The sequence below is a fragment of the Danio aesculapii genome, chromosome 9, assembly GCF_903798145.1.
Source record: "Danio aesculapii chromosome 9, fDanAes4.1, whole genome shotgun sequence".
Classification (NCBI taxonomy): domain Eukaryota; kingdom Metazoa; phylum Chordata; class Actinopteri; order Cypriniformes; family Danionidae; genus Danio; species Danio aesculapii.
In genome coordinates, this window is record NC_079443.1 from 19,557,493 (window position 1) to 19,577,360 (window position 19,868).

The 19,868-nt window shown below is 37.3% G+C and overlaps 1 protein-coding gene across 1 annotated transcript in view; it reads right to left on the reverse strand.

Annotated features, from left to right (window-relative positions):
• man1a2 (mannosidase, alpha, class 1A, member 2) overlaps positions 1–19,868 on the reverse strand; it is a 177,887-nt gene that overhangs the window by 14,247 nt on the left and 143,772 nt on the right. The window contains exons 12-14 of the mRNA XM_056465159.1: positions 2,713–2,828; positions 2,404–2,623; positions 371–543 (exon numbers count right to left, since the gene is read on the reverse strand). Coding sequence (XP_056321134.1) covers positions 371–543; positions 2,404–2,623; positions 2,713–2,828 — 509 coding nt within the window. The remainder of the gene's footprint in view (positions 1–370; positions 544–2,403; positions 2,624–2,712; positions 2,829–19,868) is intronic.

Sequence of the window (19,868 nt, forward strand, 5' to 3'; positions counted from 1 at the left end):
CCTGTCTTTAAACTTCTGTTCTGCAATACACTATAAACATAGTAAATTGTATTTATTCATTTAATCGAAGTACATGTTATTAAGGCCACTTAATGTAAAGTGGGACGCATAAGGCTAATAATACTAAAACAAAACTAACATTCATGATTGCTTCTCTTTCAAATGTTAATCCACATAGCTTTTATTCCTTTATTTAGGTATGAAACATCTCCTTTGAAATGCTTCTCAAGTGTTAGACAACATATTTAAATGAAAAAGTCTTGAGAAGATGTCTAGTCCATCAAACGCACATCATTATAAGAGATCCACAGCAGCACTTTCAGAGATACTGTGTTTCATTCATTCTGATGAAGATGGAAAAGCTGCTGACCTGCACTGCTTCCCAGCCCCACTGCCTGTATTTGGGATCGTGGGTGAATCTCCACATGTACCAGTACGTCTCGATGACCTCTGGCCTCAGGATGTAGTATTTCTCGTTCTGTCTCACAGCCACAGCCTCCAGTCCGCTGTCAAACTTGAAGGCCTCTGGACCGAGCTTTAGCACTGCAAACAATCACAGGTTCATGCGGTCAGCACTATTAGCTGAACATTCGGCCCCTTGTGGTGCTATAAACATGAAACTATCTGTCTGAGAGCTTGTGGTGTCTGAGCTGCAATCCATCAACGCCTCTCAGTCAAGATGTGTGAAATAGAAATGGCACACTCTCGAAATAACCTGTGTAGTGTTATCATGGCAACAAAAATTAAGCTTTGAATCCCAATGACCTAATGCATTTCTCTTCATGTTTGCTGCACTTTCTTTTTTTAACAAGTAAAAAATTTTTAAGACCCGAATAAACAAAACTTAATAATTTACTTTAGGGGTGTGTAATATTATTATATAGACTATTTCAATGTGGCCATCTCATTGGCCCATGAACATTTACTGCTCGTTTTCAAACTATTTCATAACTGTAACAAGAGGCAATTCAATCATAACTTCACATTAAAGCAGCGATCATAACATTATTAATATGTGGCTCTTTTTGGATTCTCGGACGCGATAAAAATGTAAAACAGGAAATGTTTGTTTATATCCATCAAAATGGTCTATATGTATATGTGTTGAAGAGTTTGTTGATAAGAGTTAGATGATATTGATGGCATTTGGACTAAGATATTTACACTGGATTTGCACACATAATGCTAGACATTTATTTTAAATTCAGTTTACACATTTGAAATTTGTACACATGAAAGTTTAAAGTTTTTTATAATAAAAGTTACTTCAAACATTAAAGCCACCAGCAGGTGGAAGCAAGACAGCGTCTTTAACAAAAAATTAAATCAAATTATTCATTAAGCAGAAAAAAATTATTTTGTTATTGGTCTAAATAGAATTTTGTTGACATTTTGCCAACAAAAAAAGATCATGGCATCTATTATGTATAAAGTAACCCACAGTAGCTATGTTTCAATCCAAAAATGTGAATTAAAAAACAGGAATATCTCATTAAAGATTTGTGCTGGGTAAAATTTGTGCTGGGTAAAATTTACCTGCACAGGTGATTTTAGGAATACAGCAACCTCCGGTTGTTCTATTGTTAAGCAACACCTCAGGTGATTTTCCAAGTGAGTAATGTCATAAACAAAATGTGACATACAAGCTGCTGATCAGCAATTGATCATAGAGAATCATCGCTACAGCACCATTGGATTTCCACAAATGATCATCAAACCCACTATACCTAAATAGTCAGCAACAGCCACTGCTGTATTGTTGCTTCGCACAACTAAACCATTTTAATACCACTGCAAGAAAAAGACACCTAAAATATCAGCAAATTGGTCAACAGACAAGATCCAGACATTCCTCTCATTTGTGTCTGAGGAGTGGATCCAGCAAGAGATTGATGGGAATACCAAGAAAGAAAAAGGTTTTCAGAAAGTCAGGGCAGTAGAGGCGGCACAACAATAGTGAAATTCACACCTTCTTTGAGTAGTACTAAACTGCAGTGGAAATGTAAACAGAGTAGTGCTAATTTGAAGCGAGCCGAACTGTACCATGCAGCGCAATGCAATGAAAAAGAGGATACAGAGCCAATGTGCATCTTACAAATAACTGCACACATCAGGCAGACCAGCTCGCACATTTTTAAACAATAATTATATAATCATAGATGATACATATTGCACACCCCTATAAAAATAAAGATCAAATGATATTAAACCATTCTTTCATTTATTCTTTCATAATTAGTAAAACGTTAAAATATTTTAAAATCAAAGCATTAACCACAACGTCTGACCTGCGAATCCTAGAAATAAGACCTTCAACTTGAACAATCAAATAGACTTTTTAGGGATCCTCAGGAACCCCGTTTATACTCTTTGTTCCACTCTTGCCCCTCTTTATCCACTAACCAGTGCGATCATAGCTTTCATGGCAGGTGTGAGCAATCTCTGCCCCGAGCTGCAGGTAGTGTCCAGCTTTATCATCTGGTGAGCCATCGGCCCCAAGGGCAAACATGCCGCCAGCAAAGCAGGTCAGGTGACCCATCTTGCGCTCCAAGTGGCCGTTTTTCCACTCCCCGATGAAAGTAAGGCCCCCGTTGGACTTACGGATGAGGTGGCGCTCGATGGCCTGCAGGATGAGAGAGAGAAAATGAACAGAGATGCATCAATGCAGCACAGAACAACACACAAGCTGACACAGTAGCCAGCAGCCCTCACCTCGATGGCATCGTCATAGGTCTTGCGAGCCTCGGCATCGGTTTTGTCAGACATCAGCCAGGCTTTCAGGAGGTATTCATAGAAACTATCACCCAGCCCACCTACAGACGTGTGATCTGCAGAGAGACAGAGACGAACAAGGGGAAAAACAACATGGGTGAGATTTCAGCTTCACATGTGTCACTTTTCAAAAGTGTGCTATATGCTTAACCCTCTAAGTTTTTACATGCTGACTGACTGACTGACTGGAGCGCCTGACAGGGCTGCGCAAACACCACGTAGCTTTTAGTTAGGATAGATAACTCACTTCAAGAACACAGTTTCCATAATTATACTTCATTTATAGATAAAGCTCTATGGTTCTGCATACAATGACTTTATCTTGCTGGAGTTTATAGCCGTTTCACTTTACTTCAGGACACATCAATGTCATTCTGTACGTTTATTGGAGACATTCATAAATATTCCTAGCAAATCTAATAAATGTTGGAGACATACTCGTTATATAAACGACCGGATATCGAAATGATAATGTAAAATAAATGTAAATAGCCAACTTCTTGCGCATAGGTAGTTGGAAGATCTGTGTAAAAGGCCTGCCACCAAAGCTGGGCAAAATCCTAGAGGAAACACTGTATGGATAACCAATGGCTGCTTTTTTCACAACATTCTTGAGAATACCTTATGTGTTCAACAAAAGTTCAGAAAAGTTTAGAATCACTTGAGTAAATGGTGAGGAAATGTTCATATTTGGGTGAACTTTCCCCTTTAATAAAAAAACAATACATCTTTAGTCAAACAATCCTGTAAAATTTGATTTGCGCATATTGGGAGTGGCACAAATGAACAGCACTCGCATGTTCCAGGCACATCTGGTTGAAGACATGTAAACTTTTCAGTATGCCACGAGCGCACCACGAGTCACGTGACAAGAACTGACCAATCAGCTTCATACATTGGATGGAATATACTTGTTTCAGTAAACAAATTACCTCAGACATACACAAGACCCCCAAATAGTGCAGTGCTTTCTCCATAAACAAAACTTGTATCAGAGCTGCAGCAATGTTTTGCCAGTTTGACATCCTCTAAGAAAACAGGTCATGTTCGCCTAGCAACAACTGATGGCATGAGAGGGTTGTTGCTAGATCAGATACGATTACGGCCGGAAGTTAACAAGAAATATTTATATAATTTATAAAATTTCCCATTAATTGTATTTTATTAACGTCTACCCCCACCCCAACCCTAAACCCAACTATCACAGTAACGTAAAAACAGTAGTTGTAAAGAGTATTATTTATAATATTTATTAAATTACTCAATAAATTGTATTTTTTAATGTCTACCCCTACCCCAAACCTAAACCCAACCGTCACTTTCTATACAGTGTCACGAAAATAATGCTATATTGATGTGCATATCCGCAGCTGTATCCTATCTAGATTTTACCACATGGGAGTGCGAGTGCAAAGGACGTTGAAAATGGGGATAGAAGTCTAGATCAGATATGCGGCCGGCCGGAAGTGTGATATGCACATCAATATAGCAGCAATTTTTATGACACTGTATAACAATAATGAACATGTTTACAGTGCTGTGATGGTTGGGGTAGGGGTAGGTATTCATTCATTTTCTTTTGGCTTAGTCCCTTTATTAATCTGGTGTCGTCACAGCGGAATGCTACATGTTTAGACATATGTGAACAGCCTCTAATACAGCACTACATAGATTTTTGTCCAATCAAACGCTCTTTAGCGTACTGTATAATACCAAAGACTATAAAATACACAAGGCATGCCGTTTAGTTTTGAATGGGGAAAAGTGTAGCAGTCAATATGGTGAGTGAAGCCCCGCCTACTAAAACAGGAGCCAATCTTCGATTGCTATAGACCAGGGGTGTCCAAACTCGGTCCTGGAGGTCCGTTGTCCTGCAGATTTTAGCTCCAACTTGCCTCAACACACCTGCACGGATGTTTCTAGAAAGCCTAGTAAGTGCTTGATTAGCTAGCCCAGGTGTGTCTGATTGGGGTTGGAACTAAACTTTGCAGGACACCGGCCCTCCAGGACCGAGCTTGGACATGCCTGCTATAGACTGATGTTTCTCCGACACTGGAATCTCAGTGAATACTTGCTTCACAGACAAAAGAAATCTACCCAAATAAAGCTTGAAATGAAATTTGTACTTTTAAATGAACCAAGTGCACTTGAAAACAAAAGTTTTCTGGTTTTGTAATCTGTATCAATTGAACGTGATGTACAATCAGTCCTGTCAAACGGACATCACATGACAGCAGCAACTACTCAAACGCCCACGAACTTGTAAACAAAGAGTCGCTGTCATTTCTGGAGGAGATTCGCCATCAAGACCAAGTTGTGGTTTACTTCAGAAAAGCAGCGTGATCAGGTGAAGCAATATCCAGAGGATGATGATGATGAGTAGATTGGCCAGAAATGAGGTTGGTGTCGTTATCTCGATCCTGGCATGCGCATTAGCTTGGGAAACCTGAAAAAATTGCCGATTTTGTTTGATTTGATCGTTTAGAAACTAAAATTATGAGACAGCTGTTTAATTTTATTGGGGATTCCAAATATGTAATGTATTCGAAAGCTTGGCTAACAGTTTTGGACAACTTGATGTTTCCCCATTCAGACAGAATGCCCAAGAGGCGTTTCAAAGATGGCCACCGAGAGAAATTACTTGCCTTAAAGGGAGTTTGATGATACACACTGTATTATGCATGTCAGTTAGTGGACATGTCACTTTGTAAAAAAAAAACAAGACACACATATGGCCCTGTAGTCCACTATTGTTTTTGTTGACAAGTAATTGTGCATGTTTGAAAACTGAACGCGTTTAAAAAAATGCACTTTGAAATAAGTCATTTAAGGGTTTGCTTTTTCAGGGACTGAAAACCCCTTTGGTCATATAAAAAAACTGTACATTAAAGAGCTTGCATACACTGTCAGTGGAGGGAGAAGAAGTATTTGTAAAATGTATCAAACATTGATTATGATAGTTACTAAACTAAGCAACTTTAATAATTCATTCCAAATGTCAAAACTTTTCTAATTTGCCAAGTCTGAACTCTTAGTTAAGTGAAAACGCATTCAACTGGAGACAAGAGAAGACAGTTGTTATTTGCCCTGTTATGCTGAGTTTTGGCTACTCTGTTTAAAGCTCCGTCTTCTAATGTGCCTGAATGCTGCTATGAAAGTGTATTCAGGCTTGACACGGACCCCTATTACAATAAAAAATGTGCATGCGAGCATGTTTTCCTGGCGTTTATTCAGCGTGGACACACACCAGCACACACCTAATCACTTATAAACACAGCCATTGAGTGTGTGTTCCACTTTGACGCAGCTAATGACTCTGCAGAGTGAATGTGTGTGTAAAGTGTGATTGTCTGACAGGCTGGGAGTCATTTGTGCTGGTAATGGCTGGTAATGGGCACCTACAACAGAACATGTAAACAATCTGTGTCGACGTCTGAGGGAGCACTCGAAATTAGGGTAGAAATATTGAAGACATGGACTGAAAAAGAATATTAACAAGACAGGCACTAGGATTAAGCTACGGATAAGTGGGTTGCACATGCCTCCATCCATCCTTTGTGTATCAATTCATGCTATATCTTTCCATCTACCTGTTTATCTATATATAAATCGACGTATCTACCCTCCATCCATCCACTCCCCCATCTAAATATTTATCTATATATAAATTGATTTTTCTACCCTCCATCCATTCATCCATCGCTCCATCCATCTATTTATTTATCGATCTAGTTATTCTATCTATTGATATCTCTGCCCAGTAATCCATCTCACTGTCTATTCATCCATCCACTCATCCATCAATCTATCCCTTTATCTATCTAGGTATGCTATGTATTGATATCTATAAGTCCATTAATCCATCTCTGTCTGTTCATCCACCCATCCTTTCATCCATCAATCCCTTCACTCACCCATCTAAATATCTGTCAATCTATCTATATAAGTTTATTTTTACATCTGTCCACTCATCCATCCATCTATTTATCTATCTAGTTATTCTATTGATATCTATCTGTCCATTAATCCATCTCTGTCTACTCATCCATCCATCCATTCATCCATCCATCCAAAATCTATGTAAAAACCCTCCATCTCTCCAATCTATCTCTTTATCTATTTAGTTTTTCTATCAATTGATATCTATCTGTCCATTAATCCATCTGTCTATTCATCCACCCACCCACTCACCCATCTAAATATCTGTTAATCTATCTATACATTTATTTATATATCCTCCAGCCTATCCATCTGTCCACCCACCCATACATCTATAGTTATTTTATCTATTAAATATGTCCATAAATCCATCTGTCTATCTATTCATACACCCACCCTTTCATCCATCCATCCATCCATCCGTTAATCTATATATAAAACCCTCCATCTATCTATCCATCCATCCATCCATCCATCCATCCATATATAAAACCCTCCGTCCATCCATCCATCCATCCATCCATCCAATCTATCTATCTATAGTTATTCTATCTATTGACGTCTACCTGTCCATTAATCCATCTCTGTCTATTCACCCATCCATATATCTGTTAATCTATATATAAATTCCTCCATCCATCCAATCCCTTTATCTATCTAGTTAATCTATATATTGCTGTCTATCTGTCCATTAATCCATCTGTCTGTTCATCCACCCATCCTTTCATCCATTCATCTATCCACTCACCCATCTAAATAACTGTTAATCTATCTATATATACATTTATTTATATACCCTCCATCTATCCATCTGTTCGCCCATTCATCCATTTATCTATCTAGTTAATTTATCTATTGATATAAATAAAACCATCAATCCATCCTTTCATTCATAACTCTTAAATATTTATGTCTTCGTTATGCACCCATCTATCTGTTCATCTAATTTCCGTCAATCTATCCTTAAATCCACCCATGTGTCTGTTAACCTACCTATCTATTCATCCCTTGGACTATCTATCTATCTGTCTGTCTGTCTGTCTATCTGTCTGTCTGTCTGTCTGTCTGTCTGTCTGTCTGTCTGTCTGTCTGTCTGTCTCTTCAACAAACAGTCCATGTGTCCACCCATTAAAATATCTATTCATCTATCCATTTATTAACCGAAGTATCTACCTATTTGTAATAAAACCATCTATACTTATAAATCCATCCACGCATCTAACAATCATACATTCGTCTTTTTGTCGAATTGTCTGTGAATGTTAATTTATCAACCTTTTCATAAATCCATGTCTCCATTCATTTTCAACTCCGTCCTTTCACCTACTCATTAGTCAATCTGTTCATCTAATTTCTGTCTATCCATCCTTAAATCCATCTCTGTTAACCCACCATTCATCACATGGTCTATCCATACATCTGTTCAACAAATATCAATGTGTCAGTCTATGCAACTGTCAATCTATCATCTGTCCATCATTCAAATATGTATTCATCTATCTGTTTATCAACATGTCTATGTACCTATTTGTTTATAAATCTCCAATCCATCCATCCAAGAAATCCGTTCATCCACGCATCCATCCATCCGTCCGTCCGTCCGTCCGTCCATCCATCCATCCGTGCATTCATTCATTTATCCCTCAACCCATACATTCATCAACTAACTATCTATAATGAATGATATTTCTATTCCCTCTTTCTTTCTCTCTCTCCAGAAAAAAAAAACAGGAAGTGTCCAGTGCACTGGATGCAGAGGAGTGTGCCGTTTACTGTACACTCGCTGTATAGTATCATGGAAGAGCGAGGGAGGAGCCAATTAGCACTGTCACAACTCATAGTTGCCAAGGTTAGCAAGCAGTTCTGCATTTAGCCTGCTGAGAGAGAGAGAGAGAGAGAGAGAGAGAGAGAGAGAGAGAGAGAGAGAGAGAGAGAGAGAGAGAGAGAGAGAGAGAGAGAGAGAGAGAGAGAGAGAGGAGAGAGAGAGAGAGAGAGAGAGAGAGAGAGAGAGAGAGAGAGAGAGAGAGAGAGAGAGAGAGAGAGAGAGCTAGCAGGTCTAACATTCAGGAGACGAGCTGCCAAAACCCATTATGAAAGGTCTTTAGAGGAGACTGGGGGTGGAGAACAGATGCAGAGGTGATGGTTTTACACGAGAAAGGTGTGAACATGCAAGTGACACAGCTAAAAATTGCATCTGCAATAGCTGGTTTAAGAATCAGAGTGAGAGCTAAAATCAATGAGGAAGCAAGCAAGCAGAAGCACTTTATGAGAGATCCTTTACAGAGACCAAAGTTAAAGATGTATTTTATGCTGATGGATGTGAGGGACTGGCCTGGTAGAGGCAACACATCGACTCAGAAGCTGAGATGAATTATTCAACAGGAGAAAGAAAAGAAGAAAAAAAAAACAGAGAAAGAGAGGTATAGAGGGAAAAACTGAGCTGTCCAATCACAGACCACTTTTACCAGCTCGTCCTGCCACAAGAGGTGGAATAAGCTGGAATATGGGTAAGAAAAACTAGGTATTTACATATTCTGAAGAAATGATCGATGCAAAAGCAGCCAACACAGGTGTTGCCTCACGGTTGCCAAGACTCACTGTGATTGCTAGGGCTCTGCTTACTGTGACCACTCAAAGGAGACCAGGTCTGTATGATGATCTGATCCACAGATGTTGACTCAGACGGCTACATAAATCTATTTTTGATTAATTATTTGGTTAGTTTACTCACACAAATTGATTTGATTGGCTAGAAATACTTTTCTGAGCATATGGATGTTGTGGATTTGTGTCATTTATACAAACAAGTAAGGATGAGTTAGGTGTGAAATAACATTGGCTGTTTCCAAAATCTCATACTTCAGTGCTTCCCACAGGTTTGAATTCTAGCAGTGGTAGCCAGACTGAAACACTCTTTTTACCCACAGCACATAAAGGGTCAACTACATGTGACAAACAAAATAATGAGATTTTTAACTATAATTTTATTTATTATGACACTGTTTATTATTATGACCTTTTCTTTTCAATTGGTTAGAGTTATTACAAAGGAAATAAAAGAAATCCACTATTTCTCTTACTTTTATGCTGTTTAGGAGCCATGAGTACCCACTGACAGGAAAAGGCTGCTCTGTTTATCTCTCTCTCTGTAAAGTTGCTTTATTGGTATGACATTTAATACAGTATTGCCAAAGCATTTTAGACATGTATAAAGTATGTAATATATTAACATCATTAAATGAATACAATTTACAGCAAATGAGAAATAAATAACAGAAAAAGGAATAAAAATAAACATTATTGCTAAAAATTATAATAATTACTAGTATAAATAGTGAAGATTATTTAAATAAGGCAATTTGGTTGATTAGCCATTTCTAACGGTGCACAAATATTTTGCAGCCAGTATATTTTGTTCACTCCGAGTATATAGTGAAGTTTAGTCATTTATTAATGGATTAATCATTTAATGTTCCTCTCATAACTGTGCAGATGCAGTCAGCTGCGAAAAGGTAATGGAAAAACACATAAAAATAATCACAACTTTAGAAAGCGAAAGTAAAACCCAAATCCCGGACATTTTAGTAGATTCAGAAATTACAGTTGGACACATTTTGGCACAAAAGGCACCGTGAACATTTGGGCGGATACAAAAAAAATGTAAAAGGGTGACAATAATAGTATTATTCATGTGTCACCACCAAATATACTTGGGTGGCCATTAATATACCTGAGTTGCCCGCTCAAGTAAATGTGTGGGAGACACTGTACTTCCATACTACACTCAAAACTATTATTTTTTTTTGCTCGTACAAACTATTTACTTATTTAAAAAAAAAAAAAAATTATTTAAAATGAGCTGAAACAACACAATTCTTGAGATTTCATTGGGACAGCTAATGTTTTTATGTTCAATCCACATAAATTTGTTAAATGTGTTAACTTAATTTGCGTTGGGACAACATGAATGAATTGTGTGGAACCCTGCATTTTTACAGTGTATATAGTACGCAAAACAGAATGCGAGCTGAATAGTATGTCCAAATTCATAGAATTCGAAAAAAGTATGTGAGAAGTACCTGGATGACCTACTGTACTACTTCCAGGGAAATTCTTAAGTACCTATCCGATTGAACACGTAACACTACCCCTTGATGCACCGCGAGACAATTCATGAATGGGAGTAAAGTGACACAGCTGATGCAAGTAGGTCACATGATCATAATAAAATGGTGGATGTAGTATGTCCGAGTTCCATTCATACTACTCACATTGTTTTAGTATAGAACCTACTTTTCTAACGACAGAGAAGTACATTTAAATTCAATTGCTGTACTAGGGCTGGATCGCATCTCACTATAGTTGTTAAACGTGATATTTAATTCATCTTGTCTCTATCTAACGACTCTTCTGTCTTTTGAATCTATCAGGTAACGTGTCATAGCATCAGTACACTGCGTCAATCTTTCGCTTTCACGCTTGTACTTAGTAATTTTGGTGAAAACCTCAGATACTGTTGACTAGTTCCTGTTGGTTGTGCACTTTTAGACCAGCCAAGTTTGTCGACGCCATTATAACGACACAGATCACTCTGCCTATTCATGCCAGAGTCCCGTGAAAAAAAGTGATTGACAGGTGGTAATTTGGGTGTAACTTATCTTTATGAATTTATGATTTGATTACTTATGGGTAAAACAAAGACCATGCGGGTCAGATAGTTAAAATGGTAGGCTACAAACAATTAATTTGTGATGAATTAATTAATTATTCATAAATAATTAATTCACCGCTGCCTATGACGACGATGTTATCGTCCACTGCGATGTTTCACATTAGACATTGTACGGTTTGGTCGACATCGCCCAACCCAATGCTGTACCTACTGAGTAGTAGGCGATTTCGAAAGCAGCCATTTAATAACAAATTTAACATTAGTGAATTGATCTATTTTGATTCTTGTCTTTGCAAACAATGCTGAGAAGACAATCTGGACAGAGCTAAAAAAAAAAAAAAAAGTTAAAGTTATAGAAAGATAAATCTCTGACTGCATATGTGGATCTTGACAGTGTGAAAATCTTGACAGGTTGAAAACAACAGAGAGGAAAAACAAGCAGCTCAAAGACAGCAAAAGAAAAGGAGGAAAAAAGGCGCTGAGAAAGTGACACAGCAGGGTGAATTCATGAGAGCAGCACAGAAAGGAAGTTGGTGGGAATCATGAAAAACTTTAATAAAGCACAAACAGTATCAGTGATTAAGACGATGAATAATACATAGATGTAGCAGTGAGACATGACGGGGGGAGGAGAGGAGCGAAAGAGGAGATTGATTGAAGCCGAGACGTTTCAGACTCATAAACTCCCCAAAATTCCCAGTCAGACTGCTATAAACTGTCTGGGCCTTTATTTCGCAGACTATTCTGGCACTGCTGTCAGTCATCCAATGCTTGGATTTTCACTTCTGCCAATCAAATACAACTCCCTAATGGCTTCCCGCTGAAAAGTAAATGCACTCAAAGTCTCTGAATAAAAAAAAAAAAACAACAGAGTGGATTTGAGTAACAATCAAAGATCCAGGCGGGAAATCTTTACAGAGAGGCTTGGCCGACAGCAAGCGGACAGGTTATGGATAGAGAATGAAGGGCTGAGGAGGAGATGTGGATCTAAAACCTAAAGGCCCCTGGAGGTGATGCAGTAGAAACGGACGGAAAGAAAGAGAGAAAGTTAAAGGCAAAGTAGGCCACTTTGAAATCCGTTTCATATCCTAAACCTTTTTTTTTATAATATACATTTCTTGATTTAAAACAGCAATTACCCCCAAGAAGCAGATGCAGAGCAGAGAGCATAAAACTCCTGTTAGAATAAGCTGTTAGAAATTAACTGTACACCACAGCTTCATCAGAGCTTATTGCTTTTATATAACAGTTATTCCATATACACTGCAGTTTCACAAAATAAAACTAAGCAAATAAAGTGGTCTGTTTGGCTTACTACTACTCAGTACCACTCCAGTACTGACTAGAATGGTTGCTAAGCAACAGTCACAGGTGTATATTAGTGGAGTAATTTACAATACCTTGGAAAATGCGGCTCAACCAAACAGAATCAAGGACTGGAACACGTATCCATTTTATCTTTTCAATTTTGATAATCAATTTAAATAATTTTACAACTCAACTTTGTAAATTACAAATTCAGGAGCTCTATAAAGCAGGGGTTCTCAACCTTTTTCATTTCGAGACCCACCTTTTTCCCCAAAGTTGTTTTGAAGGCTTCTCTAGACTGATTGTCTTGGGGAAAAAAAAAGCTTATTTTAAAGCTTTATTTATTAGCAAAACATTTCTTTTTCTTTCTTTTATTATATAAAATATAATGATATATATAAAGATATAAAGATATATATATATATATATATATATATATATATATATAAAGATATAAAGATATATATATATATAAAGATATATATATATATATATATATATATATATATATATATATATATATATATAAAGATATATATATATATATATATATATATATATATATATATATATATATATATATATATATATATATAAAGATATAAAGATATATATATATATATATATATATATATATATATATATATATATATAAAGATATAAAGATATATATATATATATATATATATATATATATATATATAAAGATATATATATATATATATATATATATATATATATATATATATATATATATATATATATATATATATATATATATATATATATAATAAATAAATAAATAAGGAGATGGTAAAAAAAACTGCGAATGCTTTGAATTAGACTGACTTCTATTCATCTAGTGATCTATATCCATTAAAATATACAGCCTAACCCTAAATGTAAAATACAGTAAAAACCCTCTAAATCTGTTGAAACACATCGATCTAAAGGTGGTTTGGTTTGTAGCTGGACATTACTGTCCTGTACGGACGTGCGCCAGTTATAAAAAGCTAGCAGGACGTTCATTTGGACAACTATACATATATTTGAAAGTGTTCACACAAATAGAAAACGCATAGTTTGTGAATCAATGGACTTGTGCGACTCTGGTACAGTACCAATCGCAGACTGAGTGGCACGCGCAAGCTAGTTATTATAACTCTATTGATCGTTGTACGATGGGAAATGGGAAACGCCATTACTACTATAATTTTAATATGACAAGTTTATTTTTGAAATCAAATAATTATAGTATAATATTTAAGTTAATTTTAAGCTATCTCGCAACCCACCGGTTGAGAATTCCAGCTATGGTATGCTATAAAATATGCTTGTGTTTCAATGCTTTCAGCAGACCACAATCAATTATTCCACTTATTCTATGGTTACCACATGCTGCAGTAAACACATTGTTCATGTATTTTATTTCAAGTCATAAGTTGTGACATGAACATGAACATAGCTTTGTTGACGTATGTGTCTTATTGTGGACATTGTTTTTGAATTTAGATCATAGACTGCAAAAGATATAGACGTAGTATCCGTGATGTCACCCATTGGTTTCTGAAGAGCGCAAATGGAGCTACAAGTGGGCATGGACAACCGTTGCCATTTTGTTTGCGCGTCATCACTTCGACCGGGGGTAACCAAACAAGAGCAAAGAGGCAGAGCATGAGTGGATGCCTCCTAGCATTTTGCTTATGGGTTTTTTCGGAAGAAATGCTTAATACTTCATTACCTGCAACTCGTTTGTGTTCTGACCACATGTGCTGGTTGTATACTCTATTAATAAAGTGTTTAGTCTTTTGAAAACACTGTTGTAATACATCGAGCCACTAAGCATTGTTCTGATGATGTTTTTCTACAGGAGGAAAATGCGAATTACTTCCAAATACTTCAAATATAGTCTGTGTTAGTAAATGCAAGGCTACTGATAAAAATCCAGGCATAACACTGTATGACAACGCTTCAGATGACTATTCTATAGCCCACAGCTAATAAATCTGTCAGATTCTGGAGTGCTTTACGGGTCTAAAGAAAAATATAAATGATAAATGATCTTAAATAAAACAAATACATTTATAGAGATGGTAAAATCATATAACTTCACTCACCTGGGAAATGGAGGCTACTTGAGCGGTTTATGAGCGCAATTAAGTGCACAAAGCATGCCCTATCATCTGACAATTGTACAAAATAATTCCATTGACTGTGTAAAGCCACATAAAACAAAAAAAAGTAAGATGTATATGCCGAGTTCAGCAGCTTATCAGCCAGAATCAGCAGGGGTGAAGTGACTGCGACCACAGAGACCTAGCTGTCACTCAAGTGGCCACGCCCTTAATTATGCAGACTTAATATTCATTCATTTTCTTTTCGGCTTAGTCCCCTGGGGTCGCCACAGTGGAATGAACCACCGACTTATCCAGCATATGTTTTACACAGCGGATGCCCTTCCAGCTGCAACCCAATCACTGGGAAACACCCATACACTCTCATTCACACTCATACACTACGGACAATTTAGCTTACCCAATTCACCTGTACCGGAAGTCTTTGGACTTGTGGGGGAAACCGGAGCACCCAGAGGAAACCCACGTGAACACGGAGAGAACATGCAAACTCCACACAGAAACGCCAACTGACCCAGCGGAGGCTCGAACCAGCGACCTTCTTGCTGTGAGGCGAATGTGCTACTCACTGCACCACCGTGCAGCCCCTTAATATAACTTAATATAAACTAAATGGATGAGTTAAAAAAAAAAACTCCCTCACAGTTGTCATGAAGTGTAATATTAGCTATATACACAAAAACCCTTTTTTGAAATGTGCTGTATTTTGGAGCCAGGCCTAATGGAATTTCAATGAATTGCAGTTTCAGTTACTTTCATATTAGCTTCACGTGGAAGAGCGGGATGCTGCTCGATTTAGATTCAAGTTGAGATGTTTAACATGGAATACATTTACATTTAGTCATTTAGCAGACGCTTTTATCCAAAGCGACTTACAAATGAGGACAAGGAAGCAATTTACACAACTATAAGAGCAACAGTGAATAAGGGCTATAGGCAAGTTTCAGGTGTGTTAAGTCTAAGAAGCAAAGCATTAGTAATGTATTTTTTTTATTTATTATTATTATTATTTTTTTTAAAGAGTACAGTTAGTGGTATAGCCAGAGAGGCAGTTGCAGATTAGGAAGGAAAGTGGAGACTAAATAGGAAAGTGGAGACTAAATAGTTGAGTTTTTAGTCATTTCTTGAAGACAGCAAGTGACCCTGCCGTTCTGATGCACCGACATAGAGCTTTTGTCATTTTTTTGAAGTAAATTCACACTTTGCTGATAAAGCGCTGGCAAACACTTGAGCAACAATAACCCTAAAACGTACTTTCCAATTGTTCTGTGTTTGTTTGCACATTGCTTTAATCTACACATCTCTAAACATGCACCGTGCAAAGTCTATAATTTTTTGGTGTTTAGACGCGTTTTCAAAAACATCCACTTTGTAAGCATTTTTGAGATGTACAGATGAATCAGAATTATTAGCCCCCCTGTCCCCCCCCCCCCCAATTTCTGTTTAATGGAGTGATTTGTTCAACACGCAGTAAATAATATTTGACTAGATATTTTTCAAGACACTTCTATACAGCTTAAAGTGACATTTAAAGGCTTAACTAGGTTAATTAGGTTAACTAGGCAGGTTAGGGTAATTAGGCAAGGTATTGTATAACGATGGTTTGTTCTGTAAACAGTAGAAAAAATATTTTGCTTAAAGGGGCTAATAATTTTGACCTTAAAATGGTTCATAAAAATTTGAAAACTGCTTTTATTCTAGCCGAAATAAAACAAATAAGACTTTCTCCAGAAGAAAAAAAATGTTATCAGACATGCTGACATAATTTCCTTGCTCTGTTAAACATCATTTTGGAAATATAAAAAAAATAATAATAATAAAAATTAAAGGGGGGCTAATAATTCTGACTTCAACTGTGTGTGTTTCCAGTCCCAAAAATGTTATCATGTGAATAATCCCTTCCAACCAGAATCAAGCATGCAACAGCCCAGTAGTATAATTGATGAATAAATTAATAGAGAAAATTAATTTTTGTCTGAAATGTCCCTTGAAGGGTCGACAGGACAGATGTAGTTCAGGAGGGAGAATAACGCTCTTCTGTAATGGCCTGTCACTCATGCCGAGTTTTCATTTAGAAAATAGATCTCTACTGCACCTTAATTACATTCCATCCCTTTGGACACACACACCCACTCTCCCACTTTACTGGAATTTAGCCTGTTTGTGTGTGCGTGTAAGTGTGTGAGCGAGAGAGAGAGAGAAAGAGAACGTGTTTGCTTGCAGTGGGTAGATCAGGTTTAGCCTTTAGACGCAGGGCACTAATTAAACCCTCATCTCTCTCAGTAATTAAGAGTTAGTTAAAACACAGTGGAGTGTTTTCACTACACATAATTAGTAATTACATATAAAGACAGAAACTTCCTCACATCCCGTCTTTATTAAATCTGTTGATCAGAGAGGAGATGAGAATAAGCTGCCGTTTCTGTCGTCATTCATATTTATAGAATAATAAACCCTGGCAGAGGGATTATGGAAATCATCAGTGTCTATAAACACGCTTCACAGAGTGATATTTTAGATCTGCTCTTTGATTTGAATCTCTTATGATTATTGCGCTAATAAGAAATCCTGAACAGGGCTCCGTGATAAGGAATGGCCTGCTGGGCTTTAACCAGTGTTTCAAATGCCTTCTCACGTCTGACATTGTTAATGATATACAGTAGCATTACATTTTCTTTGAACGCTAGGATGCATTAAGTTGATCAGAGCTGCAGTAAAGGCATATATGAAGTTATAAAGGATTTCTTTTGCAAATCAAAACTGCTCTTCTGAACTTTCCAGAAAAAAATATCACAGTACCAGCTTTGACAAAACAGTAAGCGGCATGATCCATTTTAAACTAGAAAAGTACAGTTCGCAGACACACTTTATGATGGCTTGAGGAAGCCCAGTCTGAAAGTTTGAAGTAGTTTTAAATATAAAATCATTGTAGTTTTGAAGAAGTTTGAAACAGTAATAACTACATATGTTAGCATGTTTCTAGTAGGCATTCATAGATATATACATTAGATGTCGCCTGCCATGTTGTTGTCTATTTGAAGGATAGCTTCGAACCGCCATTTTAGTACAGGGTAGCGCTCCTTTGAAATGAATGCAGGACCAAGCTGCAGTGGAGGACTGTGGCCATCCAAAGCCAGAGATATATACACATATATATCTATGATCGGGAGTTTTCCCGGAGGTCAGTATGCAATATTTTGTTTTGAAATTATGAAAATTATAATTTTCCATCACTTCTACATCGATGGATAAGTGATCGCACAGGCATTACTGACAAAAAGCTTGTGTCTGTGTGTATGGAAATGTACTATCCTCCCTTCCTGTTAAATTTTGTGTCCTGAAACACACCCCCTCTCCCACTTTCACTTCTCATACTGACGGGGGGAGCGATTCGTTTGTGAATTAATCTCTGTTATGAATGACTCGTTCACTTAGCCGACAATAATACAAGTTTCTGGCACCGCAGCATCTCGTTGTCATATTTCATTTACATTGTTTGCTGATTTTATTCAACAAAACTAGCATAAGCCGAGTATTGAGTGCGAGTTGGTGCTACTTTGCCTAATGGTGAATAAAGTAAGTGACTGTATTATCATCAATAACGTTACCTGTTTAGCACAAAAGTTCATACAAAATCATAAAAAAAATAAATCTTACCTATGAAATGTTCTGCCTTTGTGTTTTGTTTTCTTTGTTAGCTTGTTACAATACCTGTAGACAGCGCTAAAGTCCAGCATCTTCAAATAGTAACACTGTCTTGGCTAGTGCGGTTGAATGACGTTTGTCCGCGATATCTAGTGTATATATCTATGGTATGCATTGGCATGTTTCTTGCTATAGACCAGGGCTATTTAATTAGTTTGTCATTGGGGCCAGTTCATGAAAAGCATCCCAAACGAAGGGCCGGAGAGATATGACTTGCAATATGAGTGATGACACAACAGCATATAAGAGCCCATATTGTATTTGTCTACATTAAAATGTTTATATGTTGTAGTTACAATAATATCAGTGCATTGTGCAATAGGCTTTTTTTGCAAACACATTTAAATGTTGTATTTTAAAGCACAACAAAAGCAATGCATTGCTTAAGTAGGATTCTTCTACATTCAGACACATTCATATGTTCTGTTTTGAACTGCATAACAGTTATGGATGCAACAATTATAGATTTAGGTTGTACGATTATATAGTCTGAAGAATAATCATGGTTTCACGGTTATTACGTCTTATGTAAATTTAAGCTTTATATTAGCTAAGTAGTTATTTAGATGAACTGTTGTTATCATCTGCGTTCATTCATACATAAACATTTTAATAATAATTTGTCTAACATATCTTTTGTTTACATTGCACTGAAAGGCATGCACAACTCTCACCGTTACAGCGTGAGATGTTTTCTACTGTGTGCGCCCGGAAAGCAGCGAGCGCGTTGCTCCGCTAACGCCCGCATATTGGCATATATTCTTACATTAGAATTAACAAACTTCCATGCGGAAAAGACACGATATGGGAACGGCTCGCTGCTATAGTTAATCCGGTGTGCGTGCGTATTAGCCTCAATGTACAAGCTCAGAACTTTAAACTAGCGCACAGTTGGCTGGTTAGGTGGTTGCTAAGGCATTGCTAGGTGATTGCTAAGGTGTTTTCAAAGGCATTGCTAGGTGGTTGCTAAGGCAATTTGAGTGGTTGCTAGGCTGTTGCTTAGGAGTTGCTAAGTGGATGCTAAGTTGTTGATAGGTGATTGCTAGAGGGTTGCTAGGGTGTTCTGATAGGTTGCTAGGTCATAGCTAAGGCATCGCTAGGCAGTTGCTAGGTGGTTGCTAAGGTGTTGCTAGATTGTTGCTAAGGTATTACATGTTGTTGCTAAGGTGTTGCTAGGTGGTTGCTAGGGTGTTCTGAGTGGTTGCTAAGGCATTGATTGGTGGTTGCTATGGTATTCTAGGTAGTTGCTAAGGTGTTGCTAGGGTGTTCTGAGTGGTTGCTAGGCAGTTGCTAAGGCAGTGCTAAGCTGTTGCTAACGTGCTCTGAGTAGTTGCTAG